Consider the following 25571-nt stretch of genomic DNA (forward strand, 5'->3'; position numbering starts at 1 on the left):
AAAATTTCCAAAAGGTTTCCCCAATTTTGGCCACTACTGTTTATAACTATGAAATATAAACAAAAGTAAATATTTTTTGAATCTCTAGAGTTATCAAGGAAATCATTTTGAGAAAAGGAAGAACCCCACCCAGGAAAGAGTCATCTTAGAAAAACTTTGCCAAAATTAATCAATTAAAACAGACCCTTGCAGGAGAACTGAAAAGACAATGACCAGCTTTTAAAGATCCATTCTTGTGTTCCAGGGTCCTTTCCCCTAAAGCAAATTGGGAGAAGCACTAATCACTTGTTCTTCTCAGGGTGAGGAGTTGGGAAAAGGGAAAACATTGCGGAGGGTGAGCTCAATCACCAGAATCCTGTATATGTCAGCAATTTACCTCTTCAATCTGTGGGTTGGAGGCTTGGAGAAAACATAGGGGTAAAACTGAGATATGATTTTTGAAGTCATTCCAGTAATCAGGTAGTCTCCTGGCTTGTAGAAATTAAACTCCTTCAATCCTTCTACTGCCATCTTCAATGAACATCTCGTCTGCATTGTTGCACAGGGAAATTGGGACAGAAGCAGAAGTAGAAAAAGCTGCATGTTTTTAGAAGTAGCATTTGATGTATATTGATGGAGGTCCTACATTGCTCTCTCTTTCACAAGGTGGGATCTCAGAGCTTATAAAATAACTTCTCCGCAGTGAAGATTTTTCCAGCTTGCCCCAAATCTGAAAGAGGAACCCACCGTTTCAAACTGGCATAGTGCTCACCTAATTCTGCCTTTTCACTCAGCAGCGTTTGAGGTAGATACAGGTCAGGTTCTCAGTTGTTGTATATTCCCTTTGCATTGCATTAAAACTAAACGTGGTGATGGAAATCCCATGAGCTTTAAAAAAAATAAATAAATCACAATGATTTTAGTAATTAGAAGGGGAGATGGGAATGACTGATGCAACAGTGGTGTGTAGTTGGAGAAAATAATTTTGCATGGCTCAGGGGTTGAGTCCAAATTTAAGAGTCAGGAGGGGAACAATTCAGGGACCTTTGACTTAGTAAGGCCACACCTAGAATACTGTATCCACTTTTAGTCACCATCCTATAAAAAAGATGTTGAAATTCTAGAAAAAAAGCAGAGAAGAGCAACCAGGATGATTAGGGGACTGGAAACGAAAACATATGAAGAACGGTTGCAGTAACTGGGCATGGCTAGTCTAGAAGACTGAAGAGAAGGACCAGGGGAGACATGATAGCAGTGTTCCAATATTTGAGGGGCTGCCATAGAGGGGAGGAAGTCAAGCTAGTCTCCAAAGCACCTGAAGGACAGACAAGGAATAATGGATGGAAACTGATCAGGGAAAGATTCAACCTGGAAATAAGGAGAAATTTTCTGACAGTGAGAGCAATCAACCAATGGAACAGAAGTTGCCTTTGGAGATTCTGGGAGCTTCATCACTGGAGACTTTCAAGAAGAGATTGGACTGGTATTTATCACAAATGGTGTAGGGTCTCCTGCTTTTGTGTGTGTGTATGTGTGTGTGTGTGTGTGTGTGTACTAGATGACCTACAAGGTCACTTCCAACTCTGTTAATCTAATCTAATGTAATCTAATCTAATCTAGCCTAAAATGAAATAGTAGAACATGGGAGGTACGTATCTGGTGCTCCACTGATCCTCCATTACATGTTTCATCTTTGTTATTTTTTTTTGGGGGGGGGGGTCGAGATAAGAAAAAATTTAAAAATCAAGAACTGAGCTGCAGTTATCCATCATCTCTGTTATTCCAAAGTGGCCTTTGTGTGTCCCCAAATCCATGGATCATTGAAGATTGTTATTAACTCAGAGGGGACACTCTGGATGAGAGCAGCAAACAGGCTCAGCTGCTGGATTTCGGCAAGTTGGGCCACTGGGCTTGATAAAATGATGCACTTTGTAAATGGTACCTCTGACTTGCTGGGATGCAATAGGACACTGATATACAAGGGAGATTCTCAGAGTTTCTATAAAATAATATCAGTGTGTTTAAGATAAAATTGGTTGTGCTTTGAATTTACCATAAGCCCAAACTGTTTGCAATGGTAAACTAAAAGCCTTTATATATTTTGTCAGTCCTGGAGCCATTTTCTCCTGGCATCTTCAGGGCTGCCATAGCAGAGGAGGATTCGGATGTTGGGGGGGGGGAGGTAGAGATAGCAAGGGGATTGTAACCGAAATAAAATTCTATCCTCCAAGAACCAAGGGCGTTCCCCACCAGGTGCAAGAAGACAGATGAACTTTGGACTGTGACCTGTTTGGACCATGTGATGGACTGCTTTTAATTAAAGGGAAACCTGAGGAAGCTTCTGAGTTGGGTTTCCCCAGATGTGCCAATATGACCTACCCAGTGCTGGGTTTCAAAATTTTTGAACTTTCTGGGTCCATGGTGCTTTCCGGGTCCACTGGTGGAACCTCTTCTAACCGGTTCGGTAGATTTGACGAACCGGTTCTACTGAATAGATGCGAACTGGTAGGAACCCACCTCTGGACCTACCTAATAAATCTAAGCTTTGAGGAACATGCTGTTTTGAGGACCCACGCTTCCTTAGAAAGCAAGAAGCAAAGTCTCGGTTCCAGCAAAATCTCTTTTATTTACATGTGAATTCCTTTCATTCATAGTCAGCAAGGCTTAGTAAACAGTCTTTCAGAGGAATGTTTATCCCCATGCACCTTATCTCATTTGGGAGTGCTACTAGATGACTAGTTTCCAAATGCAGGGTCAGGCAAACTTGGCATAGAGTCTCCTAAAGTCAAACACAGAACTTTTCACTCTCGAACCGACTGAAGGAATGAATTGTTTCCTGCAAAAGCCCACTCCCCATTAGTTCCTCTTTTGTTTCCTATGGGAAGGGGCCAATCACCACCAAAGTGTGTCTTTACTCCTAAGTCGACCCTGCTTTCTTAGTTGTTCTTGTCTTTTGACAGCTCTGCATATGCACACACTGGGAACAGGCTCCAGCTGTTCTTCTACCTCACTACTGTCTAACTCCCTCTCTGCCCCTGATGCAGAGACCTCATCTGAGCTTTCCTCAACTCCCAGAGCTGGCCCATGTTCCTCCCCAACCTCCTCACTGTCCGACTCGGCTGCCAGCTCTGCTGGCTGCCAGAGGGCCACAACACATGCCAGCCTCGGAGTTTTGATTCTGTTGTGGGGGGTTACTTGGATCCCTGACGTATTTATTTATTTATTCATTTATTTATTCATTTATTTATTCATTTATTTATTCATTTATTTATTCATTTATTTATTCATTTATTTATTCATTTATTTATTCATTTATTTATTCATTTATTTATTCATTTATTTATTCATTTATTTATTCATTTATTTATTCATTTATTTATTCATTTATTTATTCATTCATTTATTTATTAGAACAAACATTATAAACACTTGAACACAAGCACAGATTAAAACAGTTAAGAGCAAAACTTTTTTTTTGAAAAAAATGTTCATCTCCACCTCTATCTTGACTTAAAGTATAATGTCTTGCAGAAGCCAATATTTAGGGGTCTATCTGATCTCTAACAACTCCTCCTTTCCTGGCACTTGATTTCCTGGAGGTAGACCTCTTCATCTTAAAACTTCTTTCAGGGCTGCTACAAGACTGGGAGAAAAAAGGTCATCTACTTCTTGCTAGAAGTGGTGAAAGTAAAAAAAAAAACCTTCTATTTAGGTCATATGCCATATAATAAAAGGGTCAAACTCAAGGCTCATGGGGGGCTGGATCTGGCCCTCCAGGGTGCTTAGATCTGGTGCAGGGATGCCATGGAAACAGCAAAGGACCAGCCTGTGGTGCCTCTGCCAGTGAAAATGGAGCTCAGGAGAGCTGCGGCCCACCCAAGCTCTGTTTTCACTTGCAGCGGGTTGCAGGAGGCCATCACAGTTGAAAACACAGCTGGGGAGCCCATTTTCTGGTCACCAAAGGCCCCCCCGACACAAGTGATGTTGAGCTAACCATGCCCACCCCGGCCACATCCACTGTGGCCATGCCCACCCCAGCCACGCCTCCCATGCCCTCCCCAAGTTCAAACACAACCCTGATGCAGCTCTCAATGAAATCAAGTTTGATGCCACTGCCATATAAACTAAATGAGGAGTATGCCAAATATCAGCAGCCTTGTTTGGGGAAGCCCAAAAGAGCATGTAGTTGTGGGATTGGTTGCTGCCAGGAGATCCTTCCTTTGCCTTTTTAAAACTGAGGTTAATTACTCCCGCCTCATTATCTTTATATAACTTTTTAAACCTTTAATTCCAAAATTTCAACTCTTTAATTACTCCTGCCTCACTATCTTTTTATAACTTTTTAAACATTTAATTCCAAAATTTCAACTCTTTAACATTTTAATTTTGATGTAGTTTTATATGATGTTGTTTTACTTTACACTAGAATCCCACTTTGAGGGGGATGAAAATGTGAAATATAAATAAACAAAATGTGGAAAAGTGGGACCCTGAATTTGTTAGACCTTTGGACTTTAAACTGCATAAAAAATATAGTTTCCAAAACACAAGAAGAAATTATTCCAGTTTATTCCGTGTTAATCAAAGGTTGCCTTGAATATGATCTCTACTGCTGAATCTCACAGGTGAAAAAGAATTTAAAGAAACTGAAGCAGGCGAATGGGTGAAGCGAGGATGATCAGAGAAAGAAACTACTGCATTGGAGACTTAAAAAGCAGTTTCAGTCTCTCTCTCTCTCTCTCTCTCTCTCTCTCTCTCTCTCTCTCTCTCTCTCTCTCTCTCTCTCTCTCTCTCTCTCTCTCTCTCTCTCTGAATTGTGGGCTGTTATAACATTCAAGGAAGTGCAGTGGGACAGAATTCACAGTATCCTGAATACCACTGTCAGATGTTTTTATAATAACCAGATTGCTATAATGTACCAAGCCATCATGGAGTTTATCTGAGTTAGGACTAGCATTTTATGGGAATCCTGTCATAAACCATGTTTTGACACTGTGTCTGACTTATCAAATAATAGGTAGCAAAATATGGCTTAGTGTGCTGTGTCAACCTACCCATTATTCAAAAGGAACAGATTTCTTATGCATACTTATCTTTATTTACCTACTATTTTACTACCTTCCTTCTACTTATCTACCCAACCCTCCATCCTTCCATCTACCTGTGTAAAACATTATGCTCCCTTTTTAGAATTCACTATTAGGTGCTCCTTAGTGTTCATGTCAGGTCTTAAGATAATGATATAGCATTTGGGGACAAAGACGCAGCCCATTAAGCCCAGGCTGGAGGCCAGGATGGAGAAGATCTGCACAGCCACCATGTATTTTCCTTTGGTGCTCAGGTAAGTGGGGACAAAGGAGACCCAGACACTACAGAAAACCAACATGCTGAAGGTGATCAGTTTGGCTTCATTGAAGGTCCCTGGAAGCTTGCGTGCTAGGAAAGCCACCAAGAAGCAGATGGCGGCCAGAAGGCCCATGTAACCCAGGGCAGTGTAGAACATGACAATTGACCCTTCATTACATTGCAGCAGGATGTACTCTGGTTGAGACTGCATGTCAGAGTCTGGGAATGGAGGAGAAATTCCAAGCCATATCATGCAGATGCCCACCTGAATCCCAGAACAGGAAACAACAATAGAGTTGGCCAGAGTCTTTCCCAGCCATTTCCTCATCCTGCTTCCTGGCTTTGTGGCCAGAAATGCCACTATCACCATGACAGTCTTTGCCAGCAGTGAGGACACAGCAACTGAGAAAACAACACTAAAGATACTTTGTCGAAGAAGGCAGGTCACTTTCTTGGGGCGTCCAATGAATAAAAGGGAGGTCAAGAAGGAAAGGAGAAGAGAGACCAGAAGAATGTAGGTGAGGTCCCGGTTGTTGGCTTTGACTATGGGAGTTTCTCTGTATTTAATGAAAATTCTCAGAACAAAAGCAGTGATTAGGGACAAAGCAAGAGTAAAGGAAGCTAGGATGAGTCCCAATGTTTCTTCATAGGACAAGAAATTTATAATTTTGGGGATACACTGATTCCGCTTCTCATTGGAATACTGGTCATCTGGACACTTGCTGCAATGGGCTGCATCTGAAAAACATTGGCTATATGTAAGTGTTTCTGCAACTGTAGGATCACAAAAATGCAATTCAAATCATTTATATCTACAATGCATAAAACATATATATATGGCTAGCTGATGAGAGCTAAATAGCTTGAAATAGATCTATACTAGTCTCCCTTTATTTATTTATCAGCACAAATAAAAAAACATATATATATGTATGTATGTATGTATGTATGTATGTATGTATGTATGTATATATGTATATATAATATATATATTTATATATCCATATATAAATATTGGGTTTCTGTCGTGATGGACTCTTGTGATGAGCCGATTGACAGATAATGGAAGCAGTTAGCTTCCTCCCATAATTGGGGCATACCTGGGGTTGTGACACTAAATACACACACACACACACACACACACACACACACACACACACACATACATACACGTATATATGTATGTATGCATGCATGCATGCATGTATGCATGCATGTATGTATGTATGTATGTAGGCTCTCCTCCTTTATCAGCTAGGCCAGGGAAATAGGTATTTATTGTGTCACAATCCCTGGTATGCCCAAATATGGGAAGACCATCCAGACAGAAAGCCAAAGGAGGAGAGCCTGTGGCTTAGTGGCTAACACAACTGCCTAATATGTAATACACCCCAGGTTCAAATCCCAGTAAGGGTATGGCTAGCTGATGAGAGCTAAATAGCTTGAAATAGATCTATACTAGTCTCCCTTTATTTACACAAATGCAACACACACACACATACCCACATATACACACACACACACACATTCCCACAGTACTTCATGATAGCCTAAATCTGATACTGAGAAAAGAAATTCATGAAAGGTGAATGAACAATGTGTAACAGGGAGGAAGTTCTATGACATATGGAACTGATTATGATCTGAAAGATGAAAGCGTAGTGTAGTCTTTTGAATCCTACTACAGGTTCTTGATTTCCTTTCCCCCCCCTCCAGAGTCACCTACCTTCTTCCACTGAGAATGTTCCTTCCATACACAGAGAACAGTCATGGCAGCAAACAGGTGCGCCTTCTCTCACGAGCTTGGCATATCCTGGGTAACAACTTTCTGAACATCTAGAAGAAGGCACTTCCTAAAAATAAAAATAATGGTAGAAATTAAGTCACCACATGAGTGACAGTAGTGGGGTTTATTTCAAAGAACGTGTTTCAGGAATCAAGGAGCTCAGGAAAAATGGGAGAAAACAAGGAGTACTGATATTGATCAGTTTTGATCAGTTCTCCCATTTCCCTTCCTTTTTATAACTGGAGGAGATACCATGTCACATTGACCTTTAGGGAAAAGGATCCTGGGATAAATTAGAAAAGAAGTTGTGGTATGTGTGGGAATGCTATATATTATATTTTTCTCTCTAATTTCGATTTCATAAAAAAACTCCCAAAATCTGTCACAACACATATCCTTGCATTTCTCTCCTAGAGCTGGACATTTTAATACACACACACACACACACACACACACACACACACACACACACACACACACACACACAGACATGTCAAATACCACTCACTCGTCAGGAAATCTCCAGAACCGCAAAGCCTACAAACTTGGCATTTGGCACGTATTTTCCTCTTGGCTTCTAGGTGCTTGCTAAGAAAGGATTTTCCGAAATGATCATAAGATCATTATTAATTCTTATACACTAATTTATATGCTCTGATGCTAAAGAGTTCTACTCCCCTCCCCACCTGAAAAGAACTCTGTTCCAACTGCCAGTTGCCTCACATTCCACTACCTCAGTTCAAACTGGCAGATGTTCCACCCATTCACACAGGAATGGTGTGGGTCTCCTTATAGTACTAAACATTGGTACCTCACCAAAATGTCTATGCCTTCCACCTATGGAACTGCTTCCAGACTCAAGATGGTGGGACTGATATTCCTTTATGTGTTTCAATCACCAGCCACCACTGAGCCAATAGATTGAACCAGAGTGAACTGGATTTCTCCTGCATTGCCCAATCACATAGTTTTATCACGAAGCATGGATAATACAACCTAGTCATATATAAGTGACTTTACGCAACTGCCAACATTTCTCCCAAAAGACACCTTTCTTTCATGCCTTTACTGTTCTTCAAAAGATTGTTTGATAGTTTATTAATTGTGATATTGTATTTCAGTATAATAATGTAGATGGTAAAAAGGCTTCAATGCAATTTGTGGTTTAACAGGTTCCAGTTGGCAATAAACTACAGAAAAACACCTTAAAGTTATAGAACATCTAATGAATTAATGGATTTTTTTTAGTTTCCCTTATTTGAAGGTTATCTCATTTGTCCTGAATAAGAATTATTACTGAGCAGAACAGTTTGCATATTTGGAAGTAGTTGGAAGAGTTAAAGTTAAACCAAAGAAGATCAACTACCTTGTTAAATGATATTGGCCATTGGATGGCACTCTGATTGATGGAGACCTTCAATTCAGAAGAAGCTTCCCTTTCTACACTCCCAACTTTTGCCATAGGATAAGACTCTCCGGGAAACATTCTCCAATGTACAATATCAAAGTCAGCAGCAGGAACTCCATTTTCATCCAAATAAATGCCGTCACTGGAAATGTTGTGAAGCTGGAAGTTTCTCACAAAGTGATGAAGCTGCAAAGAGATAGAAAATCAAATATGTAGCATAGACATCCTCAGCTGAACCTTTATCCAATGTTTTTCTGAGTATTATTCTAGATTGGAAATGCATCGAACAATTCAACCTTCTTCAGCTCAGCACTTTGGTATGAAAGAAAATGATTCTGTATTTTCTGATAAGCTTCTCTTTCTCCTTTGTGGAGCACCAGATTTTTTTAAAATCAATCAATCTATTATCTATCTATCATCTATCTATCATCTATCTATCATCTATCATCTCTCTCTCTCTCTCTCTCTCTCTCTCTCTCTCTCTCTCTCTCTCTCTCATCTATCTACCTATCTACCTACCTACCTATCTGCCTGCCTGCCCGCCTGCCTACCTCCCTACCTCCCTACCTCCATACCTCCCTCCCTCCCCATCTATCTATCTATCTATCTATCTATCTATCATCTATCTATCTATCTATCTATCTATCTATCTATCTATCTATCTATCTATCTATCTATCTATCTATCTATCTATCTATCTATCTATCTATCGTTCCAGTCAACAGGGAATCAAAATATATTGACTAAATTGTTCTTCTGCAGGAAGTAAGCCCTACTGTGAACCATTTAGTGTATTGTAGGGTCCTCACGTAAGTTATCCCCCAGTCTTCAGATAGTATGGATAGTATGTGAAGGGTGAAGAGACAACAATTATATGGAAGCCGTAGAGCAGTAAATTAGGACAAAAAGGCATAATACTCTTATTATTTTGAAAAGATACAAAGATCTGCCATGTATTGGAACATTTCTGGACTGTGAAAAATATAAGCCACAGTATCCAGAATGGGAGCTTTCTTGGAGCTAGAAGTAGATCAATGAGCCAAAGTAGATCAATGAGGAGAAAGGAAATAATGGTGGAAGTAGCTGGGTGAATAAAAAGTGTCCTGTGTTCCACCATCCCCTTTCTGAACTTTCTGAGGAGGTAAATGCTCAGGAAGAGGGGCGCCAGTGCTTAAGAGAGAAGGATCCCAAGAGAAATTTTATCATGTTGCCTATGATCCTTCTCTCTTAAGCACTGGCGCCCCTCTTAAAAAATATGGGGATCAAGTCTAATCGATCCTCATAGTACTTGTGCTTAGAACTGATTCTGCTCTCTGCTAGAGGTGCTACAGCAGTATGATTTACCCACAAATCTGACGCAGTGTACAAATAGTTGAAATGCTTAGGGTTGCAGATTCTTATTTTCCTATATTCTGTATATAATAAATACATATTTTATATAAAATACATACACATCTAAAATAAAATATATGCAGTATAAAAATAAACAGTATAATAAAATGTCCTTAACAAAGTGAAACAAATTTTGGTCACCATACTACAAAAAAGGTGTTGAGACTCTGGAAAAAGTTCAGAGAAGAGCAGCTAAGGTGGTCAAATCAAGAACGATTGCAGGTTTTGGGTTGGCTAGTCTAAAGAAAAGAAGAATTAGGGGTGACATGATAGCAGTATTCTAGTATTTGAGGGGAGAGAGAAAGTTTTTTAAAGTTTAAAGTGAGTGAGAAGAGAGTGTCAAATGATTTTACAAAGCTCCAGAGGGCAGGACAAGAAACAATGGTTGGAAACTAATCGAAGAATGAAGTAGCTTGGCATTAAGGGGAAAATTTCTAACAGTAAGGACAATTAACTAGTGGAACAGCTTGCCTCCAGAGGTTGTGAATACTCCAACACTGGAGGTCTTTAAGAAGAGACTAGAGGTAGCCACTAATTTATTATATGCAAAACACAATACTTTTTGTAACGCAAACAAACCTGGCAGATGGTTAGCTTATCAGACTAGGAAAAAAAGGAAAACTCGAAATATATCTAAACTGATTTACAGAGGGAAGGAGGTGTTTCAACAGGAAGAGATTCAAAAGACATTTCGGGAATTTTTTACAGAATTGTATAAAGGGAATAAAATTAATGGTTTAGATATAGACAAATATTTAGATAAAGAGAAAATATCCTCAGTTAGAGAAGAGCACAGGCAAAAATTGAATCAACCAATAACTTTGGGGGAAATTTTGCAGGTAATTAAGCAATTAAAGTTAGAGAAAGCACCAGGTACAGACGGTTTGACAGCAGTTTACTATAAAAATTTACAGTTAGAAATGGTAGAACCTCTTAGAGAATTATTTAATAAGATTCAAACGGAAGGTAAAGTGCCTCCACTTTGGAAGACAGCGTTTATATCTTTGATACCCAAAGAAGATCAAGATACTACCCAACCAAAAAATTATAGACCTATCTCGTTACTTAATGTAGATTATAAAATTTTTACTAAAATACTAGCAAATAGGTTAATGCTGGTTATTCAACAATTGATACACACCGACCAAACAGGTTTTATACAGGGGAGACAGATGAAAAGTAATGTCAGATTAATTATTAATGCATTAGAATATTTGGGAAAGAACAACCAAATCCCTGCTGCGTTTATATTTTTGGATGCTGAGAAGGCCTTTGATCGAGTTAACTGGCAATTTCTGTTGAAGATATTGCAAAAAATGTAGATAGGAGATAATTTTTTACAGTCAATTAAAGCAATATACCAACAGCAAACAGCACAAATCATAGTCAATGGAAGTTTAACTCTTTTCAAATTGGAAAAGGTACAAGACATGGCTGTCCTTTGTCCCCATTATTGTTTATTATAACTTTGGAAGTATTGTTGAATAAAATACGAGGCTTGGATGGTCTAAAAGGGATCAAGATTAGGCAGCAAGAATACAGAGTGCGTGCTTTTGCGGATGATTTGGTAATAATATTGGAACAACCGCAGGAATCCAGTATGGTTTTAATGAGTACGATTAATCAATATGGTCAAGTGTCTGGTTTTAAAATAAATTTAGGAAAAACAAAAATATTAGCTATAAATATGAATACTAAACAAAAGGAAGAACTAGGAGTGATGCTAGGATGTGAGGTAGTTAAAAAAGTCAAATATCTTGGAGTTAACATCTTAACTTCAAATGGGAAACTATATAAGCATAATTATGAACCACTTTGGCATAGTATACAGACAGAGATGAAAAAATGGGAGAAAGTGCACTTATTTTTGTTGGGTAGGATAGCGGCAGTAAAAATGAACATCTTAGGCCTCCTCCGTATTCCATCGGCCAGCCAGTGTCGGCTGGCAACCACAAGGAGGAGGGCCTTCTCAGCAGTGGCCCCGACCCTTTGGAACGAGCTCCCCGTAGAGATTCGTACTCTCTCCACCGTCCAGGCCTTCCGCATAGCCTTGAAGAACTGGCTCGCCCGTCAGGCCTGGGGATAAGGACTGTTACCCCGCCCGAATGTAGTATGCATGTTGTTTGCTATTTTATTATGTGTTGTAATCTCAATGTTGTATTCCCCCCTCCCTTGGTTTTCTGTGAGCCGCCCTGAGTCCCCTCAGGGAAAAGGGCGGCCTACAAATACAAATAAAACCATAAAAACCATAAAAAACCATCTTACCAAAATTTTTATTTCTCTTCCAAATGTTACCTATACTTAAAAAAGATGCGAATCTTTTAGAATGGCAGAAGGGTATCAACAAATTTGTATGGGCAGGAAAGAAGCCGAGGGTAAAGATGAAAATAATGCAAGATGTACGCGAGAGAGGAGGCTTGAAACTACCTAACTTAAAACTATATTATGATGCAGTGGCACTATCTGTAATTAGTGATTGGACTCATTTAACTAATGATAGAATATTGAATATTGAGGGACACGATCTGGTATATGGTTGGCATGCTTACCTGTTATTTAACAAAAAATTGGACAAGAATTTTAAAAGTCATATTTTAAGAAATGCTTTACTGCGGGTCTGGAAAAAATACCAATATAAATTAAATGACAAGATACCCATGTGGGCAATTCCTAGACACGCAATTGAAAATATGAATATAGTACAAAAACAGGATAGAATCACCTATAGACAGCTTCTTATCTTGGAAAGTGGGGTATTACAATTAAAATCCTTAGAGGTATTAAAAGAGGAGAAGATAGTTCAAACATGGTTCCAGTATGGGCAATTACAGGCTAGGTGGAAAATAGATAAAAAAATTGGTTTTATTCAAGTTGAGGATAATCCGTTTAAACAAATAAGAGATCAAAGCTTAATGCATATAAAGAGGATATATAATGTATTAATACAGATGGATTCGAAAACAGAATTAGTTAAAGATTGTATGATAAAGTGGGCTCAAAACATTGAAGAACCAATAATGCTGGATACATGGGAAAGAATCTGGGTAAGAAATGTGAAATTTACACAAGCTCAAAACCTGAGAGAAAATTTTTATAAGATGTTCTATAGATGGCATTTAGATCCTAAAAAGCTGGCTTCTATGTATCCGAATTTACAGCCTAAATGTTGGAGATGTGGCTCTCTCGATGCTACATATTTTCATATATGGTGGACCTGCCAAAAGGTTAAGGCATTTTGGATAAAAATATGGTGGATTATGCAAAATATCTTTAAAAGAAGGATAAAGTTTACTCCTCAGTTATTTTTACTAGGTATAAGTATTGACTTTACAGTGGTAGGGACTAATTTGATTCTGCACCTAATAACGGCAGCAAGACTGTTGGTGGCGCAATACTGGAAGAAGGAAGACTTGCCTACAATTCAAGAATGGACATTGAAAGTTACAAACTTAGCCGAGATGGCTAAAATATCGGCATATCTCAAAGATCACTCAAATGAGAGATATAAACGAGACTGGAAAAAATGGATTGACTATATACAAAATAAATACGGGACCAAGAAATTCCAGTTAGCCTATGCTTAAGATCAGAAATGATTTGGTTGGTTGGTTGGTTGGTTGCCTTTATTTGTATGCCGCCCTTTTCCCTGGGGGGACTCAGGGCGGCTCACAATTCAAGAGGGAGGGGGAGAAGGCAAACAATAGACAATACAGCATGTTAAAAAGAAATCGCACAATTCGAGTGGGGCTACAATCTTAACCCCAGGCCAGCTGGTACAGCCAGATCTTTAAGGCAGCACGGAAGGACTGGAGGGTGGTGAGGGTCCAAATCTCCACGGGGAGTTCGTTCCAAAGGGACGGAGCAGCCACCGAGAAGGCTCTCCTTTGGGTAGTTGCCAGTTTGCACTGGCTAGAAGATGGGATTCGGAGGAGGCCTAATCGATGCAATTTAAATTGTTTAAAGTTAGCTCAGCAAGCAGAAGCTAAGATCAATGTAGAGATGTCATTAATTTCTTTATTTCTTTTTTCTCAATAGATTTCAGACTGTGTTTGTTAAAAATCCATACCGTGTACGGGTTCTGGGAAGTTGGGGGGGGGGAAGGAGGAGGGGGGTTGGGGTGGAGGGTGGAGGGAGGGAGGGGTATACATTAGGCTAGACAAGAATTTGGTGGTAAACTAGAACTATTTTGACACACAAAAAAATTGTACTCCGATGTCTCACTGATTGAGGAATGATGAAATGTTTGTTTTAAAAGAAAATAAAACTTTTGAAAAAAAAAAGAAGAGACTAGAGGGGGGAGGGAAGGCTGGGGGGGTTGGGGGGGAGGGTGGGAGGGCGGGATGTATAGTAGGCTTGATGAGGGGTGTTAGATTTTAAAGCAATATGATTGCACATGTATACTGTCTTCTCTTATTTTTTCTTTAAAACTAAGATATGTTAAGTACATTGATATGGAAGCATAAATACCATCAACATAGAATGGAGTTGGCTCAGAAGTTGGAATACACCAAGTGAATGAGAGGAAGAGAGGGAAACAGAGGAAAGAAGAAAGATAGGAAGAGAGGGATAGGAGAGAGGGTAAGGGGGGAAGATGAGGAGGATAAGGAGGAGTGGAATGAAGAGAGGAGAAGGAGAAAGGAAGGGGAAGTAGAGTAGAAAAGGATGATGGAGGGAAGAAAGGAGGTAGGAGAGAGGTAGAAGAAAGAGGTGTATGGAGAGCAGAAGAGCTAATAATGGGTTTTTATCTTTCTGGGTGTTGATGGCAAGAGGAACTGATGTAATTACTACTTAATACAATAGGATATTGGCTATATTGGCTATGTAATAGTATACATGTGATTATATGTTATGAAAATGGAAAATAAAAAGTATATTTTTTTAAAAAAGAAGAGACTAGAGAGTTATTTATCTGAAATGGTATAGGGTCTCCAGCTTGAGCAGGGGGCTGGACTAGAAGACCTCCAAGGTCCCTTCCAGATTCTATTCTATTCTATTCTAAATTCTCAAAATGTAAATAAACTGAATCCTGCAGAGGACTAGATCCATATTTTAGCTACCTGACATAACCTGATCTGAGGATGGCTGGAGCATCCTGAAGCTTCTTTAATTTGTAACTGGGGAAAAGTGCTTTGGCAGTATAGAGGTATCTCTGTAATTACAGCATCCCAAACCAGGTAGTTTCAGTTTGAAAGAGTTATCCTTATAATCTCCCTCACTCACATGCAATTATTATAAACTGTACAATTGAAGTTTGGAATATCATACCTCTCCTTATGTCCAATTTCATATATAGGAAGTGGAAGGGGAGCATCAGTGGAACCTCAAAGGAGAAGTCTTACCTGCCACGGCTGTACAATCTGGGGCGACTGATGGTCTCCAGCCAGCTTCCTCCTCTTCCTTAGTTGGGAGGAAGAGGCAGCATCGAGGACTGAGATCATAGCATGGATTGCTCTGGAAATACCGGAGCCATCCTCAACTATCATTCTATCGAGCACATCAAGGGGTGGGAATTCCCAATCTTCTTTTTCTGTGCATCTTTTCCAAAAAACTGAAGATGGAGCAGATCCACGCAGATGACGTCGCCACAACATGACTGGAGGATGAATTCTGGGAGTTGAAGTCCCCAAGTCTTAAAACTGTCAGGTTTGAAGACCCCTGGGTTTTTTTTTCCTAAAGGGTTAGGGGTGCAAGGATCTTGTAACTTGACAGCTTTAAGACTTGCATGTTTCAATGCCAGAGTTTCTGAATAGCTACTTGGACCGACCTAAGTACTAATTCATAATTTCATATCCGGTCACATGGGCGGCAAGCCACTCCCATCCGGTCACATGGGTGGCAAGCCACTCCCACAAAGGAGGCCACACCTACAGAGTAGGTTCCAACAATTTTTGAAACCCACCACTGATACCCCCCTGCCCCCCTCCCAGTTTAACCTTTAGTCAATGTTTTCCTGGGTATTATTCTAGATTGGAAATGCATTGAACAATTCAACCTTCTTCAGCTCAGCACTTTGGTCTGAAAGAGAATGATTCTGTATTTTCCGGTAAGCTTCTCTTTCTCCTTCTCTGTGGAACACTAGATTTCTTTTTACATAAATACCTTTCATTTCATTGAAGGAATCACTAAACTGTCCTGTTACACCATAGCTCAACATAATAAATTTAAGAATAAAATAAAAACAATGAATTTAAAAGTTTGCTAAACCTCATTAAATACAAGAGTTTCTCTGTGATACTACATGTGATTAGTTTTTTCATGCTATCTCTCTATCCCTCTATCACTATCTCTCTCTCTCTGCCTCTCCTCTCTCTCTGTCTCAGTCTCTCACTCTGTCTCTGTCTCTGACTGTCTCCCTCTTTCTCTCTCTATCATCCCCCTCTTTCATCTAACTGTCTATTATTCCAGCCAGCAGGGGAAAGCAATAGCAAAAGCACTTAGACTTATCATATTTTTGGAGCATAAGATGCACCTTTTCCCCTCAAAAATAGAGACTGAAAATCTGGGTGCATCTTATACACTGAATACAGCATTTTTTGCCTCCTGAAACCTCGCCCCTTCACCAAAATGGCTGTGTATAGCTTGTAGGAGGCTTTTAGAGTGTTCCTGGGGGCTGGGGAGGGCAGAAATGAGCAAAAAAACAAGCTTTTTTACTTGTTTTTGGGCCTCCCAACCCCCAGGAGCACTCTATAAGTCTCTACTGATTTTTTTTAAAAAGGGTCCGTTTTCGTGAAAAATGGGCCATCTTGGGGAGGTTTGCAGAGTTTGCCTCTTCAAAATCTTGGTGCGTTTTATACTCCGGTGCAACTTATACTCCGAAAAATATGGTATATACCATTTTACAATACTTATAACCCTCTCTAAGCAGTTTACAGAGTCAGCATATTTTCCCCCAACAATCTGGGTCCTCCAGAAGGATGGAAGGCTAAGTCATCCTTGAGCCTGGTGAGATTTGAATTGTCAAATTGCAGGCAGCTGGCAGGCAGCAGAAGTAGCCTGTAGTACTGCACTGTAATCACTGTGCCACTGTGGCTCATCCTTATAGTCTCCTTCACTCACATGCAATGATTATAAACTGGAGAACTGCTGTTTGGAATATCACATCTCTTCTTAAAGCTAATTTCATGTGTCAGAAGTGAGAGGGTAGAATCAGTGGAACCTCAAAGGAGAAGTCTTACCTGCCATGGCTGTACAATCTTAGGTGACTGATGGTCTCCAGCCAGCATCCTCCTCCTATTCAACTGGGAGGAAGAGGCAGCATCAAGGACTGAGGCCACAGCATGGATTGCTCTGGAAATACCGGAGCCATCCTCAACTATCATTCCATCAAGCACATCAAGGGGTGGGAATTCTAAGTCTTCTGTTTCTGTGCATCTTTTCCAAACCTTCTTAGACAACACAGGTCTTGAATAGGAACACTGGAATGCTTCTTCTACAAAATGTTTTCCTGGATAGGAAAATGTTTCAAAGCTATCATATTGTCTCCTCTTTGTCTGGGTTTGGAAGGAAAACAAAACATGTTTGCGTTGGAGATCAAGACGGTTGGAAAGCATTCTTATGCTTAATTTTGACAAAGTTGTTGCAATCCACACTCTCCCCTCAATGAATGCATTGTTCCTTTCATTAACAATTATTACTCCTAATAGCGTTCCTGTGGCTTGAAAATCAAATTGACAAATTATAACTTTGATGTGAATATTTGTAAGGAGAAGGAACATTTTTCTTTGTTCTTTCCCAAACACGTCTCTAGTACGTTGATCCACATTCGTTTTTGGGATGGTTTGTGAGAGGACGATGCAAATCCGATTTTTTACAGCTAGAGTTTCCAAGTTTTTTCTAAAGGTTTCTCCTCTTTCATTGTCCTGAGAAAGGAGGCCGATCCACGTCCATCGGAAATGCAGGAGCAGCTGGACAATGGCTGAGTAAGGAGGCTCTGGTTTTGGGGTCATGCGGTAATAAAAAGGAAAAAGATGACTTTGCTGAAGAATGTAGCTAATCTCACTGTAGTTGATCTAAGAGGAAAGAAGATATTGGTAGTCTGTGTCACTTTTAATCTTAAATGTCAAGTGTTTAAATGTAAGGTACTTTCCCCACCGTTGAGAGAGGTTTTCAGAAAACAAAGCATAAAATATGCTGGCTCCCTTGCTATTCTCTACTCTTGTTGCATTTGCTCCTTTTGACCTACCAAGCTCTGAAGTAATCCTCATGTGTGATCTCATGCAGCAAACCCTTCTCGTAAGACGATTAGGGGACTGGAGGCTGAAACATATGAAGAATGGTTGCAGGAATTGGGTATGTCTAGGCTAGTGAAAAGAAGGACTAAGGGTGACATGGTATTAAACAAGAGGGAGTAAAGCTATTCTCCAAAGCACCTGAGTGTAGAACAAGCAGCAATGGATGGAAACTTATCAAGGAGAGAAGCAACTTAGAACTGAGGAGAAATTTCCTGACAGTTAGAACAATTAATCAGTGGAACAACTTGCCTCCAGAAGTTGTGAATGCTCCAAAACCAGACGTTTTTAAGGAGTTTGGAAATGCATTTGTTTGAAATGGTATAGGGTTTCCTACCTAAGCAGGGGGTTGGACTAGAAGACCTCCAAAGTCTGTTCCAACTCTGTTGTTCTATTCTACTCTTCCATGCAGATCAGCCTGGGTGATGGAGTGGATGCAATAGGGCGCTTTTGTTGCCAACAACCAAAGCTCACATGGCCATTACACACTCTGTGCCCCACCCCATCTAGTAGATCAGACTCTACAAGGTAATTCAGGTCAGGAAGGCACATCTCAATAAATCGGAGCAGAGAACTGTTCTGATTTAGTAGGATCATACATACACAGAAAGAGATTTCTGATGGTGAGTGATGACTAAATCCAACACTGTAATGTGAATCTGTAGCCACTCTATGCATCAAAACATTTGCTATTTATTTTACAAAGTAAAGCAATGATTTTACTTTACGAAGCCTGAGTACGACCACAGTTGGACTACTGCATCCATTTTTGGTCACCACAATATATATCCATACATACATACATACATACATACATACATACATACATACATACATACACACACACAAACACACACACACACACACACACACACACACATGTATTATGTCACAACCCCTGGTATGCCCAAATATGGGAGGAAGTCTACTGCTTCCTTTCTCTGTCTATCGGCTCATCACAAGAGACCATCCAGACAGAAAGCCATTTTTTTAAATGTTGCCTTTTTGTTACATTTGTGTTGCATTTATGCTGATAATACACACACACACCCCCCTATATACCTATATACCTATATACCTATATACCTATATACCTATATACCTATATACCTATATACCTATATACCTATATACCTATATACCTATATACCTATATACCTATATACCTATATACCTATATACCTATATACCTATATACCTATATACCTATATACATATATATTTAAAGTCACAACCCCTGGTATGCCCAAATATGGGAGGAAGTCTACTGCTTCCATTCTCTGTCCATCGGCTCGTCATAAGAGATCATCCAGACAGAAACCCAATATTTTTACTGTTGCCTTTGTTACATTTGTGTTGTATTTTTATTTATTTATCAGCACAAATACAACACACATATACATATGTACATATGTACATATGTACATATGTACATATATACATATATACATACACACACACACACACACACACACACACACACACACACACACACACATAATGTTAAGACTCTGGAAAGAATACAGAAAAGAGCAACAAAGATGATTAGACATATGAAGAATGGTTGCAGGAATTGGGTATGTCTAGTGTAGTGAAAAGAAGGACTAGGGGTGACACAATAGTAATGTTCCAATATTTGAGGGGCTGCCACAAAGATGACAATTTTCCAAAGCACCAGAAGGCAAGACAAGAAACAATGGATAGAAATTAGTCAAGGAGAGAAGCAACCTGGAATTAAGGAGGTTGTTTCTAATGGTGAGAACAACTGACTAGTAGAACAGCTTGTCTTCAAAAATTCTGGGTGCCGCAACACTGGAGGTTTTCAAGAAGAGATCTTGGATAGCCATTTGTCTGAAATGGTATAGGATCTTCTGCTTGTGCAGGGGGTTGGACTAGGTGACCTCCAAGGTCCCTTCCAACTCTGTTGTTAAGTGTTATATGTTTTTTTACTAGGGCTCTGCACATCAACAGGGATTTGAACAACTGAAGGCAGATGTCATGCAGTCTCTAGCCAGCTGTAGCAACACATGCTTACATTTATATTACAAAAATGGTTTGCTTTATTATACAAAGTATAAAAGGTAAAGATTCCCCTTGCACATATGTGCTACTCGTTCCCAATTCTAGGAGATGGTGATCATCTCCTTTTCAAAGCCAAAGAGCCAGTGTTGTTCAAAGATGTCTCCATGCTCATGTGGCCGGCATGACTAAACACTAAAGGTGCACAGAGCGCTGATACCTTCCCACCAAAGGTGGTCCCTATTTTTTCTACTTGGATTTTTACGTACTTTCGAACTGCTAGGTTGGCAGAAGCAGGGACCAGTGACAAGAGCTCACTCCGTTATGTGGCACTAGGGATTTGAACCGCCAAACTGCTGAGCTTTCTGATTGGCAAGCTCAGAGTCTTAGCCACTGAGACACAGTGTCCCACAAAAAATGTATAAACAGTCAAATGCTATAGTCTCCTGAAGCAGGAGCAGTTAATTACAGGCTCAGACATCTGAGATACAGAAGCCAGTTTAATAATCTCACTCCAAAGAACTCAAGGTAAGTGGCATTGTGATCAGCTCCTGTTCATAAAGAAGATAATAAATTTAGGGTGACATACTTTGCACCATTTGACAGAATAGCAAAACTGTATGGAAGCTGCTGCCTGGATGGACCCTCATGGTCTTCAAGCTCTTCTATGGTCTTCTGTGAATCATTCAATTTTCCTTCATATCATTCTTTTGCAATTTGAACCCCAGACCCAAGTTTGTTTTTTAAAAATGAGGAATTTCACAATTATGAAAGTTATTGCTAGACCTGGCTGGCCTCCTGGATCTCCCATCACTGCAGGTTTTGAAGGAAAATTCAGAAAACCCCTTGCAGTGGTCTGAGGATTTCTGCTCTGGGTAGGGAATTAAGCTAGGAGATCTCTACAGCTCTTTTAAGTTTCTCATTCTATATATCTGTGAACAAACCCACCTCACTAACTTTTCCATTTGAAACCAACTATCCAGCACTCATATATTCCTGGCTCTCTTTTTTCTGATTGCCATTAATTGGCTTCATTTTAATATTACTTGAAACATAGTCAACTCATACTTTCTCCAAAGTGGGCAGATGCCCACTGTTAACTGAAGATATTGAGACTCTAGAAAGAGTGCAGAGAAAAGCAACAAAGATTATTAGGGGACTGGAGGCTGAAATACATGAAAAACAATTGCAGAACTGGGTATGTCTAGTTTGATGAAAAGAAGGACTAGGGGAGACATGGTAGCAGTGTTCCAATATCTCAGGGGCTGCCACAAAGAAGAGGGAGTCAAGCTATTCTCCAAAGCACCAGAAGGCAGGACAAGAAGCAATGGATGGAAACTAATCAAGAACAGTTTTAGCTTTTTGAACAAACCCACCTTTTTGCAACAGACCACATTCTACTATTCCCTTGCGCTAAGGATTTGCACACCAAAGGATTTCTCCATCCTTTCTCCAAGTTTACTAGACAGTCTACCATGGGACCCAAGATCATCTTCATTCTGCTTTGCTTCTTTGAAAAAAGACTCTTCAGTGGCAGAAAAGGATACATCACAAAGCCTAAGCATTGTTTCCGATCCATTTTTGTGACAGGGAGATAAAATAATTATATATGTAATTTATGAAAATATTTTTTTAAAAATCTTGTATTATTTAATCTCTCCCTCTGTTAAGCTCATTCTAGCTTCCTACCTGTGGGATTTTGTAGATGCCCAAGATAGTAGAAATATGATCAAAGAGTTCAGAATCTGTGTTTTCAAGAACTGCCAGGATATTCCTTTGTCTTCCACATCTGTAATTTGGGACATTCTCCTGCCCTGTAGAGAGCAACTCCATCATGACCTCAATTGTTACTCTAGCACTGAAGAGGTTATCATAGATGTTGTAGCCCAAGGTGATGTTGGGTAAGAGCCTAGGATTCTGGTTGACCTTACGAGCAGCCGAGAAGAAAAGCAGGACGCTGTTGAATATTGCTGATGAACTGCAAAAAAAAGATTAATACTAGGCAGCTCAAAACCATTCATAAAACATGGTTGGAAACATAGTCTTACCTTCAAAGCCGGGCATTCTCAAAGTTCAACCCATCCTAGTCCAATCCTTGAAGAAGTGGGGTCTTTGTAGCCCTCTAGAATTCTTAAAGGACAATGTTACCACATGTGCATAAATGTTCTCATAATATTATTTCTTCCTATTATATCACCTAGAAAGTGACATTTGGATGGATTCAAGTGCTGGATTTAAGATTGAGCAAGTGATATTATCTGTCCACTATTCAATAAGCCATCTTGAGAGCCAGATATTGTTTTGCTGCAGAATAATGATGACTTTGGAATTACTGCCCTATATTCAAAAATCTTTAATGCGATCCTCCATAGGTAAAATATGAGCTTATTATTATTCTCTGTGCATTTTGTCTTTAAAAGTTATTCTTATTTAATGGAAAAGTAAAACAGAAACCATAAAAATTATAAAATAGTAAAAGGCATCAGTTGGAAAGAAATGTTGAAAAAGGAGAAAGGAAGGACATTGATCAAGGTGGGAAAGGAGAGGAGATTCTTTATAAAAAGTTATTTTTATTTTTAATCTCATACATATATTTACAGGTATACGTACACAGTTATTATTCACATCATGTATTAACACTTTTGAGCATTTTGCCATATAAAAATTAAAATATGTAACCGGGATTGCTTTGCTTACCATCCCATACACTTATTTTATTTCACCACAACCCTACTTTGCCCCCCCTTTCCCCCTTCCTCCCTTCTTCTCTACTTTCTTCTTTCTTCCTCTCCTTTCCCTTTTCTTCTCCCCCTTCCACTCCCCTACTCCTCTCCTCTTCTTCCCCTTCATGCCCTCTCTCCTACTCTTCCTACCTCTCCCTATCTTCCTCTCCTTTCTTCTTTCTTCTTTCCCTCTCCTTTCCCCTCTTCTCCTCTCCTCTTACCTTTCCTCTCTTTGGAAAGGAGAGGAGATTGTGGGAAGTTCAAGAGGTTGCCTTCAGCTCAAAAGGTATCAACCCTGAGATTGTGGGCTATACAACTATGGTACAGAAATAGATAAACAAAGAAAATAAATATTTGCACAGTATCATATTGATGACATGAAGAACCCCACCCAGGCAAGAGTCATGTTAGAAGAGTGCTACCAAAATTGTTTAAGACTGACTTCTGTAGAAGACCTGAAAAGGAACTTTGCATGCTCAGCTTTTCAAGAGTCTTCATGTGTTCCAGGAGCCTTTTATTTCCTAAAGCAAACTGGGAGAAGCACTAATGACCTGAATTTCTCAAGGTGAGAAATTGGGGAAAAGGGAAAACATTGGAGGGGGGTGAGCTCAATCACAAGAATCCTGTACACGCCAAAAAAAAATTACCTTCTCACTCTGTGGATTGGATTCTGGGAGAAAACATGCGGGTAAAATGCAGCAATTATTTTAGAGGTTATTCCAGTAATCAGGTAGTCTCCTGGCTTGTAGTAATTAAATTCCACAAACTCCTCAAATTCTTCTGTTGCCACCTGCAATGGACATTTCATCTGTATCGTGGCACAGGACATTTGGGAGAGAAGCAAAATGAAAAAGAGCCTCATTTGCTGCTGCAGCAATGGACATACAATGATGGAGATCTTTCTGATCGGCTTCTTTGGCAATAATATTGGATCTCATCGCTCACAAAAGAGGATCACTGCAGTGAACATTTTCCAGTTTCCAGTGCCTGCCTAATTCTACCTCTAGTCTCAGCACTGCCAGAGGTAGATACCGGTCAGATGTTGAATTGTTGAGCATCTCTTTATTGTGGCATTGCTTTAAAACTAAAGATGCTGGTGGAAACCCAAATAGAATAAACAACCATCATTTTATTAATTAAAGGGGAATTGGGAATGACTGTTGCTATAGAGATGTGCAGTGGGGAGAAAAGCAATTTGAATGCCCCAAGGATATAGTCCTAGTTTAAGTGTTACAAAAGAAACATCAGAGCTAGATTGTGCTGTTTCTCTGTGTCATATAATATATGTGGGTATATGCATAATTATGAATGTATGTATGTATTTTGTAATGGTTATGTAGTGTATATTGGAGGTGGTGATTCTTTGAGAGCTGTATGCAACAAAATTTCATTTTAATATATGCCAATTAGTGTACATTCAAAGTCACAATAAAGTTCTCTTCTCTTCCCCTTCCCCTTCCCCTTCCCCTTCCCCTTCCCCTTCACTTAATTCCATTCAATTTGGAAGTGGATACAGATCACTGATGGGTGATTAATTTGCCACTGAGATCTGGATATAGGGAATGATAACAAGTGCTCAACGGGAACCTTTTTGAATTTGAGGATGAAATCACACGAATGAAAGGACTGTTTTCCATTGCAGGAGGCACCTCAATGGCCTCCAAATGGTGCTCAGAGAGATATTATTGTACTAAGTGAGGGGACGGAATCCAAGTCCCATGATGGTTTTATTTCCACTCCCACCCTCCTAAGGGGCAGAGACAAAGTTGGAGAGGAAGTTTCTTTCACTTCATGTTAAGAGCCTATAGGTTAACCCTACAAGGTAGACCGGATTAAGAAGTAATGTCAAGTTAGAAGCGTGCTTATGCTGTTTCAACCTTTATAACATCTCAGCTTTCCAAAGAATCGGGGAGGGGGAGGAGCTGGGGGAGGGAAGGGTGTTATGGAATGTAGATTCCAGACATCAAGAAGATGAGCTGTGAAAGCCAAGGACACTGTGGCAGATGCTTGCCAAGACTAGAGACTTTTTCTCATAACAATACAATGACACTCAATTTGACAATGTGACTTGCACTAATAGGGGAAGGGAGAAATCTATACTATAATTATGTGGGAGTGTGCCGGAATTAGGTAGATCTGGTTTTGTCTCCATCAGTGCCAAAATGATATACTCAATAAAGTTTTGCATTCAGAGATTGGAATGTCTCGTGCTTGCTTTGGTTGGGTCCATCAGTCGGAATGTTGACAGTAGATTTTGCAGAAACCAACAACTACTTTTATTAGACTTATTGCAGTAATAGAATCTCACAAGAATAGCATGGTGGCCTAGAGGTAGAACTCTTGCCCCACAACCAGGAGGCTGTGAGTTCGATCCTATATAGTGGCAGATATTTCTTCCCTGGGTGCACAGAGAAAATATCTGCTCTGAGCTCTATGTAGGCATCAGGAAGGGCATTCAGCCAGTAAATGCTCAGATCCATTCAGTCACTCTGACTCCAACCCGATGCAAGGGATTACAAAGTTGTTAAAAGAAAAAAAGTAATAAAATCTCACAAGACTAGATGTCCTTCCACACCTTGGTCTTCTACATCCATGTATCAATTAGTGTCTGAAAGTACCAAATAGCACTTTGGATTGAGAAGAAACTTTGAAGGTTCTCTAGGGAGATGAGAGATTAAATTACACAATGG

The 25571-nt window shown here is 39.7% G+C and overlaps 1 protein-coding gene across 1 annotated transcript; it reads right to left on the minus strand.

The window, feature by feature from the left end:
• Nucleotides 1-5152: 5152 nt before the first annotated feature.
• On the minus strand, nt 5153-23689 carry LOC148047747 (vomeronasal type-2 receptor 26-like). The gene is made up of 6 exons (XM_087708125.1): nt 23529-23689; nt 21848-22136; nt 17087-17920; nt 8478-8705; nt 7052-7178; nt 5153-6099 (listed from the first exon to the last, which is right to left on the minus strand). Exons 1-6 carry the CDS (start codon nt 23687-23689, stop codon nt 5153-5155), a joined length of 2586 nt encoding a protein of 861 aa, XP_087564251.1.
• Nucleotides 23690-25571: the final 1882 nt, after the last annotated feature.

The sequence above is a fragment of the Thamnophis sirtalis genome, unplaced genomic scaffold (assembly GCF_051295495.1).
Source record: "Thamnophis sirtalis isolate CommonGarterSnake01/CBP01778 unplaced genomic scaffold, rThaSir2_p1.2 scaffold_3, whole genome shotgun sequence".
Taxonomy (NCBI): domain Eukaryota; kingdom Metazoa; phylum Chordata; class Lepidosauria; order Squamata; family Natricidae; genus Thamnophis; species Thamnophis sirtalis.

What these genes read in the sequence shown, in the direction of transcription:
- LOC148047747 (XM_087708125.1), bottom strand. Translation starts at nt 23,689, where the DNA reads ATGAAATGTCCATTGCAGGTGGCAACAGAAGAATTTGAGGAGTTTGTG. An exon ending in AGATTGTACAGCCATGGCAG is followed by an intron (nt 8,706 to 17,086) that starts GTAAGACTTCTC and finishes ATCTCTTTGCAG; the next exon opens with CTTCATCACTTTGTGAGAAA. An exon ending in AACATTCTCAGTGGAAGAAG is followed by an intron (nt 6,100 to 7,051) that starts GTAGGTGACTCT and finishes GTGATCCTACAG; the next exon opens with TTGCAGAAACACTTACATAT.